Source organism: Drosophila serrata, unplaced genomic scaffold (assembly GCF_035046125.1).
Source record: "Drosophila serrata isolate PLE 108 unplaced genomic scaffold, ASM3504612v1 contig_184, whole genome shotgun sequence".
Lineage (NCBI taxonomy): Eukaryota > Metazoa > Arthropoda > Insecta > Diptera > Drosophilidae > Drosophila > Drosophila serrata.
Window position 1 is genome coordinate 2,904,429 of NW_028257082.1, and position 9,240 is coordinate 2,913,668.

The 9,240-nt window shown below is 42.9% G+C and overlaps 3 protein-coding genes across 3 annotated transcripts in view; all 3 read left to right on the forward strand.

Annotated features, from left to right (window-relative positions):
- dpr1 (defective proboscis extension response 1) overlaps window positions 1–2,828 on the forward strand; it is a 52,504-nt gene extending 49,676 nt beyond the window's left edge. The window contains exon 8 of the mRNA XM_086828052.1: window positions 582–2,828. Within this exon, the coding sequence (XP_086684178.1) occupies window positions 582–901 (320 nt within the window). The 3' untranslated portion in view covers window positions 902–2,828. The remainder of the gene's footprint in view (window positions 1–581) is intronic.
- Window positions 2,829–3,388: 560 nt separating this feature from the next.
- Window positions 3,389–4,612, forward strand: LOC110182981 (uncharacterized). Its single transcript, XM_020951174.2, has 2 exons — window positions 3,389–3,446; window positions 3,510–4,612. The coding sequence occupies exons 1-2, from the start codon at window positions 3,389–3,391 to the stop codon at window positions 4,610–4,612; spliced, it is 1,161 nt and encodes a 386-aa protein (XP_020806833.2).
- Window positions 4,613–5,128: 516 nt separating this feature from the next.
- LOC110182982 (uncharacterized) lies at window positions 5,129–6,161 on the forward strand. Its single transcript, XM_020951175.2, has 2 exons — window positions 5,129–5,190; window positions 5,255–6,161. The coding sequence occupies exons 1-2, from the start codon at window positions 5,129–5,131 to the stop codon at window positions 6,159–6,161; spliced, it is 969 nt and encodes a 322-aa protein (XP_020806834.2).
- The last annotated feature ends 3,079 nt before the right edge of the window (window positions 6,162–9,240 follow it).

Below are 9,240 nucleotides of genomic sequence, written 5' to 3' on the forward strand. Positions count from 1 at the left end.
TTTTGTAAAACTTGTTTTTATATTTTGTTTCTGTTTTTTTTGCTGCTGCTGCTGCCGCATGTTTGTATTTGTGCAGCAGCACGGAAATTATTTCTAGTTGCTACTGCAGGCAGCTAGAAAGTTTTCAGCCAGCCAGCCAATAACCAGAGGGGCATGTGAGGGCTCGAGGAGCTTGTCAGCTTTATGGCAGCAGCTTGTGTGCTCGAGAGCTCATCGAGAACTATAACAACTTGAGCGGCCGATGTTTTTCTTTGGCATAAGCAGGGAAAAACTCGATGCTATCTGGCGAAAACTCAAAGGCGTCTGATTGGTGGCAGGAAGCTGAAGCTAGGTCTAACTAACGCTTGTTTAATTTCCGGTCGTTAGATATATGTGTCAATGGAAAATGCAATTATTATTATTACATATATTATTTTCCTAGTGAAAATTCTTCTTTTTATTATGATTTTACCTAGTTTAATGTTTAAAATTCCCCTACTTTGGGTTGACATTGAAGTGTTGTGCCAGGAAACTATGCTGCAATTAGGACACTAATGGCTTTTACCATACCTAATCCTGAGCTTGCTTTCGCTTTTCAACAGGCGAGCACCCGGCGGCCATGCAACACAACTCGAGCAGCAACAGCAACAGCTTCTATTGCGGCATCTGCTGCATGCTCCTGAGCATTGTATCCTGCTGCCTGCAGCACTTCTACGAGGCCGGGTGTGGATACATCCATGCTGCGGCAGCGGCGGCAAATTCGGCGGCACTGCGTCCCCCGAAGCGAACGGCGCTAACGAACAGCGAAGCACGAGTAACTGCAGCAGCAGCAACAACAGCAGCAACTGCAACAGCAACATCTATGGCAGCAACGTGCAACATGTTGAGAGAACGCCCAGCGGCTGTTCAGTGCATGAGATGAAGGAATAATCAACACGCAGCGAAACACTAAAAAGGCAAAGTACACACACACAAAACACAACACAATTCAACACACAGTACACAACATATTCAAGGTGATTTAAGTTTTTTATGTATCGCATGGGGGGTCAAACATAAGTATTTACTAACTTCTAAGATGAATGCACTTAGTGGACAGAAAACATATATTAGACGATAAGCAAAACAAGTATTTAATGAAGATAATTAGTTATAATTTGCCAGTCGTTCTGATTAAGTTTAATTACCAATAATCGATAGGCAGTAAGTGATCATCACTGATAGACTCCCCACAACCATACGAAGATATTGATTGAGCATTACTTCTATATATCTGATTCTAAAGCTTAACTCCGGACTGACTGTATCAATTTTTCCCCTTACAAGTGACAATCGATGGCCGTCAATAATAACCGAAATATCTATCGATTTCCAGAATACGGCTATTGGCTATCAGATAATACAATAATAAGTTGGGTAACGCCAATCGAATGCAGTCTCTATTAAAAAGCAAGAGAGAGAAGCTTGGTTGCAGAAACATTTCTTACTTGTAGAATTGGCATTATCCAACTTATTTTTATGTTATGCCTTTGATTGATGTCTATCTTCTGCCAAAAATGGACTGCACAACCCATAGCAAATGAAATGCCCCACACTCTCATTATGAAGTAAGACTTACTAGCTATAAAATACTCTGAGATGCCCGAATCACTCCACATGCCACATGCCCTATTCCTTGGACTCACAGTAATCTTCTTCTATGCAATCTCTAACTGCCAGCGACAACCTTGCACCCCTTAGCCCATTGAGTCAGAAATTGGATTGAAATTTGCTGTAAATAATTGCCGTTCGATGGGAAATATTTAACGAAGAGCACTTGGAGGAGGTATTTTTTGGAAAACAATTAAGAGACGAAGCAAGGCCATTGTTTTATGTTCGAGTGCGAATCGGTTGCTTTGCACATTTATCTGTTTTAGGCATTAGCTACGTTAGGATACGATTGTGAATGTGTATAGTCGATAAGCGGATAACAATGAGAGCCAACACTCGCTTTCATACATACATACATACGTCAGCACTCGAACCTTGTTTGTGTCAGACCCAATTGCGGGGTAAACTCGTTTAATTGTATATAATTAGTTTTGGCTAGAAAAAAATAAAAAAGAAAAACAGAAAACTAAACCGAAAACCAAAAGCAGACACACACAGAAACGAGGGGGGCAAAATTTAAAAATAAATGCAATTTATAATTGTGCTTATCGATATAATTGATACGACTGCCATGCAAATGCGCAGGCACTGTAAATAAATTCATTAGTAGACGAAATTGTAATTTTAATTAACTCTTAAATGATATAAACAAGCCGATAAAAGCTGATAAATTGCGTTTTAGTTGGTAAGCCGCACCCCGATGCGAGCCTGGAGTGCATCACACGCAACCTAAAATTAACTAACACGCAACACGAGACATAAAACAATTTTAATAATAGTAAAAAGAAAACACTAGTTAAATTTAATATGGATGGACCCCTGGGACAGGATCTCCTTATGTCCTGCAATTTGTAAATAGAGTGAAATGGATCTCGAACTAATCAAAGCTGGCAATTAACTAGGCAAAGTCGGTTCCCGATCGAAAAATAAAAACAATAACGAAACCCTAGCAAAATACATTTACCCATGAGTGTATGTCGCAGCATTGCAGCTACAAGTACATATATATACATATTTAAACCAGGTACTCTCAATACATTTATGTGTGCGTATCCATAGGTACCCTACATATGCATATACAGATAGGATTGTTTGAACAGCGACAACTAAAACACACACACACACTGCAGGCGAGAGTTTTTGTGAAAAGAAAAACCAAATCGATTCAATAAAAATATGATTTAGAAAATTTAAACAAAGTGTAGAGATTATTTTCCAAGAGGAAACATCTGGGTAAGTATTTGCTTGGGTTATCTTTTAGCCATCTCTATTAACTGAAATGTTTTTAGCTAATTAAGATAGCTTAAGCTTAGAGTTTAACTTTAAGAAACTTAACAGCTTAAGTCGCATTCTTTTGCAGATTTCCATTAACATGCACCCTTTTATGAACCCCTATATATATTCATCCAGATTGACATCTGATCTGAGCTCACCTCTCAGGTGAAACCTGTTCGTCTCTGCTTGACTAGGAATGCTAATAATGCGTTCATTGACTCTGCTCTCGGAGTGTCATCGAATGTGTATCAAATTTGCCTAATTTATTCAAATCGATTCGGAGCGATGTTGTCGAGAGTGATGATGATGCCGCCCAATATTTATTTAATTGCAATTCGTCTCCAAATTCGGGGCGTCTCTTTTTGTACCGTTCGATTTTATTCGTTTGATATAAATTCTAGCAAAATGTATAAATAAAACCAGAGCGGAGTGATCGCATTTTAGTCCGTTCTTGTCCAGGTGTTGAAGCATATTGCAAATGGCAATGGATAGATGCCTGTACCTGCTGGTGTTGCTGGCCCTCTGTGCCAGCCTGGAGACAGGTGTGTGTGCTAGCAATTGGAAAATTCACTTCCAGAATTCACAACGAACTATATAATTTCCAGCCCCACCACCACCTTCATCGCCTGAAGCTAACCAGGGGGAGCAGCTGGTGCGAGTCTATGAGATCAATCAAAAGCAATACGATCGTATGCTGCAGCTAACCAAGGGCAGGAAGGTGATATCAGAGGCCAGGGTTATCAATGGGGGCTTTGCCACCGTCAGCGAGTCGTTCAGTGAGACCCTTAGCTCTGGCTGGCATTCCCTGCTGCGGATTGTGGGTCTCACCACGGTCAGCAAGGCCGATGAGACCGAGAAAGTGGACTTTGAGAGTCAACCCTTGTGCGTGATCAAGACCCGCGAGGATGAGCCTGTGGGCAGAGATGAGGAGGTGACATCCGCTCGCAGCTCTGGAAAGGGAATTGAGGCCGATGACGAAGACTCCGCCATTCACTGTATTGTGGTGTTGAAGAAGGAACCTGAACAGGAGTTGCCTAGCCAGGATCCTCATCCAAATTACGCTCAATATTGGAATCCACCACAAGTTCCTCAGCCTGTGGAAGATTCCGTTGCAGAACAGGTTAAGGAGGAAAATGAGGAAAAAGAGGAGGTGGAGGTCACCACTTCAGCCCCATTGAAAAGGAAAACAATGAACAAGAGTACATATCCCAAGTCAGCAAGCCAGGATGATGATGATTCCGATGGTTCCCGGCAATATGGTGGTTATCCATTGCCACCTCAATATGGCACGCCCTATCCTCCCTCTCCCTACGGTGGCTATCCCTATAGCCCCTACCCAAACCCACAGCCCTTTGGTCCTCAAAGTCCCTATGGACAAAGTCCCTATGGACAAAGTCCCCATGGACAAAGTCCCTATGGATCACTGCCACCATTTGGGGCACCACAACCTTATCCTCCCCAGCCACAATTTCCACCACAACAACCCTATGTCAATCCCTATAACCCACAGCCTCAGGGATATCCCTATGGTTATGGATTTCCCTACTTTGATCAGAATCAGTTGGCTCAAGCGAATGCCAATAAGGTAGTGGAGAAACCCCAGGCCGAGGAGGAGGATGATGAAGATGAGGACTCTTACGAGGAGGAAGATGACTACAAGAGACGTTTCTATCCTTATTATAGCGAACCTTATAATTACAGACAATAAAAGACAATGGGAAAAATATAAAAAAACTATTTTATTTAATTAACTTTGGGACTTAGCTACTAAGCTAGAATATGTACTGGTTAAAGATGATGTGTTTTTGCTATTTGATTAAAGAATCGTAGAGAAGATTTCACTCTGAATGATGATCCATTTTCTAAGCTATGACTAAGCTATCCAAAAACGATCCGTTGATGAGATGGTCCAAGTCATAACTTCTAGATCGCTATCATTCAGTCAGTGAATCGTGTTTTGGTCAAAAAGGTGCTTCAACTAGCCATTAGCGAGACCAGTATGGGTAAGGCGCTGTTTTGGGCCAAGAGAGAACTGGGTCAACGCGTATTTTATGGAGATTGGAGTCGATTAGGGTGATGCCTTAACTGTAGATGAGCAGTTTTGGTTGATCCATTTGAATGACAATGCCGAAAGGGAATTTCATTCCGTCTGCTTACCCAAGAGCAAGATTTTAGAAATATATAAGCGAGTGAGCGCTGCCAATGGAGCTTATTCGCAATCGGCATGAAGTTCTTTCCAGTTCTAGCAGCGATTGTGCTCAGCCTTGTGGCTGTCCAAGCGGGTGAGTTCTCCTGATTTGTGGTCCCAGCATTTGGGAGGAAGCTCATCATCTTTCCTCACCACAGGCAGGAGTCGTCCCCAGTTGGTGAAACTGCACCCGGTGACGCGGCAGGAATACAATGAGCTTCTCCGGCTAACTCAGGGCAAAGAGGAGGTGTCCGAGGCTCGTCTGCTTAGCAGCTCCATTGCCGGCATTAAGGGTCTGGCTTCTGGCTTTGCAGCCGGCAGCTTCATTCCAGCCATCTTCAGCTCTGGCTCCAAGGATCAGAACAAGAAGGGACGTCCCCTGTGCGTGATTTCCACCAATGATCTGGAGAAGGGAGAGGAGGACAGGCGCCTGGGTCGTGTGGTGAGCATTGAGTATGAGCCAAACACCGACTCCAACTCGGGTTCGGGTTCGGGACATGGCAGTGGTCATGGCAATGGTCATGGAAGCGGACATGAGCATGGAGACGGAGATAAGGATGGTGATGAAGATGATGTGACCACTGTCAACTGCATTTTGGTGGTCAATGGCACTGATACCACCACAACGACAACCACAACTACACCAAAGCCAGGTCATGGACACGGTCACGGTCACGGTCACGGTCATGGACATGGTCATGGCGGTTATCCGTATCCACCTTTCCCTCCGTACTATCCCTATGGTTACCCGCCCTACTACTATCCCTATCCTCCTCCACCACCACCACCCAAGCACCATCGCTCCGCGGGAGAGAAGCGTTCCGTTGGCAATGAAGTGGAGTTAAGTCGCCTGATTGACGCCTACAATGGATTCTACCAGCAGCCCAATGGTTATCCCCTGCGTAGCGTCAAGCGTCCCAGGGCCAACCAGGAGGTTTCCGCCTATCAGCCAGCCAGTTATCCCAAGCAGGAGTACGCCTCCAACTATCCCAAGGTGGTTCGCAACTATGGACTGACCCACCCGGCTCCTGTCTACGTTCACTCTCCTCAGCTCGAGAGGGAACAATAAGTGAAGCATCCGGCTTAGAAAAATTATCCTTGAAATCTAAATAAATTGACAAAACTCTGAAATTTATATTGACTTTAAATGGGGGAACTGATGATCAAGAAGTATATCTGATAATATTTCTTTGTTTAAGGTTTGCAGAATATATCTTCACAAAGAACCTAAAGTAAACTTAAATATTTATGCAACAGGATACAAAACTTAGAGCCATAACCCGTCATAATTGGACTTGGAATTGAGTTGCAGAAACGTTCATTTGTTGCACATTTCCGTGAGTGGATGTGTGTTTGTGTTTGTTATTGTGCGTGTTTGATCGAAAGTGTTACAAGGTCCTGCCACTAACAATGCCAGAAAGAAGCGTTGATCTAGGCAGCAGAAACAGAACAGAGCCACCATGTAAACAAGGAGCATTACACACATCGCACACACACATGGCAGTATTGAGGTACAGCGACAATTGAAAGTGTAACACATCGTTGCCTTTTGTAGAGCATCTGCTGCTGTTGCTGCTGCGACAGGCTCTTTAGTGGAAGTGCACCGAGAGAAAAGAGCTTAGGAAAATTATTCATAATAATATTTTACATTTATTAGAAGCATTATTAGATAGGAAATGGGGGAAAAAACTTCAAGAGCCCAAGGGATTTTAATATAACAAGAACTTGGCAAATAAAGACAAGCAGAATGAGGTTTAAATAGATATACAGTTACAGATTTAAGTATTTTCACTTAATTTATCGAATTTACAATGCATTTACCCACACTTTTCTCTCAGTGCTCGTACTAATACACACATCCGTTCACTTGGCGAAGGACAACGAACGCACAGGCATGAAAGAGAATAAATTAAAGAACAACTCAAAATAACCGCGGGGCAATTGACAGTGGTGCATCGCATCGCATGTGGGCGTGGCAGTGAAAGTGGGCGTGGGCGTGGGCGTGGGTATGGCGATTTGAACGCCCGTTTGCTGTTAAGTGCAAGTGCAACGGATCGGATGCAGTGAGGCAATGACTAAAGAACACCACTCGCCTTTGGCCTCATTGCGTTTTTAGCCAGGCCTGCTACAGTTCCACACACACACAGCCAAAGAGCCACGCCCAGTGGCACGCTTACGCCTTTCTCCCCTCCAGCCCCCCTTCCCCCCTATTCAAGAGGACGAGCAACTGGCAGTGTTGTGTCTATGCACTGCAAAATAATTACTTTCATATCCTGCGGCAATTAAATTCATTTAGTTTGCCACCAATTTCCCACCCGCCCACACACACACACACACACCCAGCACTCTGATTAAGACATTCATTCCGCTTCTCATTCAACGCGGCTTACGCTTGTGGCTGTTGAACCCAGAGCCCAGCATCCCGCCGCCCTTTTTGCAAATCCCCTCGAAACCCCACGAAACCCCTTGAAACATCCCCTTGACAGCCTTCGTCTGACCAAGCAACTCTAAACTATGTCAACTGTTAACTTTTCCTTTCTATTTGTTGCTATTTGTTGCTCGCTGCTTGTTGTTTTTGCCGCCGCTGGCATTCCGCTCCCATGGCCTGCATGTTTTTCAAGGACTCTACATAGTTTATCCAACAACATCAAGCACACACACACACCCGGTCCGCACACACACAGCAGAAGCTTGTTGCTGCCATTTTGGACATGGCTGAGTTGAATGTTAGCAAATTGCTGAGAGCACTGCAAGTCTGTTGCTGGATCCAAAACAAAGCAAAAAAAAAAATATATATACATATATGGAATTGCCCAAAAATTGCACAAGCTTACTGCCAAAAAAAGGCTGTAAAATGTCAACGTCAGGCAAAAATAGATCGATTCATCGAAGTGATTAGTTTGATCAAAAACCTAATGTTCAAATAGAATAAATTCAAATCAAGTCAGTTATCCTTTGGTTGCAGGATGCAAAGATCCTTCTCTGATGAATTTTACTTGTAAATTATTATTTCTAGTCAATCTACAAGTTCTTCTCCTATTACCTATTGTTTGTTGTTATTGGTTTAATTATAATGTTAAATTTGCTGGTAGTATGAATAGAATTCCTCGATTCAATGCATTTTACTGGCTCATTATATTTGGAAAATAATATACCCATACTGCAAATGCCATAATAATTAATTAATAATTATTATACAAACTCTTAGTTAAGCTTTAGTGTTATTAATAACTTAACTAAAGCTTTTGTGTCTTTAACATGGCAAATAAACACTTGTAATAATTGGTTTTTGCTGCTAATTTTCCCTTAGAATGTATTGCATTGATGAAGATAAATTAGATCCAGAATAATTTCACCGGGGGGGAAAAGTCAAGCAACCATTTAGAAAGCACGTCACCAGTGCCAGTGACATGATCATCGCCTTCATCATCATTGTCTTCGTCATGTAAATGTCAATTTAACGGAATATTAATGCAGGAACGCCATTGCAAAAGAGACACACACACACACACAATACACACACATACATATGTCTTTGATATCAACGGAAGTGCGCACACAAATACACGCTCGAGTGCCATTTTGTTAAGGCGCAAAAATTGATAAGTGCCTTGTGGTTATTGCGGTCTTTGGCGGCCATTAACGCAACCAGTCGGTGGGAGCAAGGGAGGGGGTGTAAGGAGGTGTGCACACACACACACGGATAATAAAATGTATACAATAAGAGGCTGCTGGAGCAGCATCAGAAGCATCAGCAGGCGTTTGCACGTCAATCAAACATGGCGTCAAATAATCATTAACAAACGCCCACACATACATACACAAACAAGGGTGTGATTTTTAAGGAGGAAGCATCATTGCAAGGATCTGGTTGTGTGTTTGGTGTGTGTGTGTGTGTGTGGTGTGCCTGTGTCGGCTGTCATGTAGTTGTCGCCGGCATTGGTTTTGCTGGCTGTTGATTTGGTAGCTCAACTGATTTGCGGTTGCCAAGCCATCGAGAGCAGGTCTTGTGATAAGTGCGGTATCGGGGTATTGAGAAAACTCTGGAAATCCACACTAACCACATAAAAAATTAAATAAATAACCAATTTATTGGGTTACGATTTGAAAAGATTTCGAGGTAGAGGTTTTCCCAACAAAAAATACGA

What these genes read in the sequence shown, in the direction of transcription:
- LOC110182982 (XM_020951175.2), top strand. Translation starts at nt 5,129, where the DNA reads ATGAAGTTCTTTCCAGTTCTAGCAGCGATTGTGCTCAGCCTTGTGGCT. An exon ending in GTGGCTGTCCAAGCGGGTGA is followed by an intron (nt 5,191 to 5,254) that starts GTTCTCCTGATT and finishes CACCACAGGCAG; the next exon opens with GAGTCGTCCCCAGTTGGTGA.
- LOC110182981 (XM_020951174.2), top strand. Translation starts at nt 3,389, where the DNA reads ATGGATAGATGCCTGTACCTGCTGGTGTTGCTGGCCCTCTGTGCCAGC. An exon ending in CTGTGCCAGCCTGGAGACAG is followed by an intron (nt 3,447 to 3,509) that starts GTGTGTGTGCTA and finishes TATAATTTCCAG; the next exon opens with CCCCACCACCACCTTCATCG.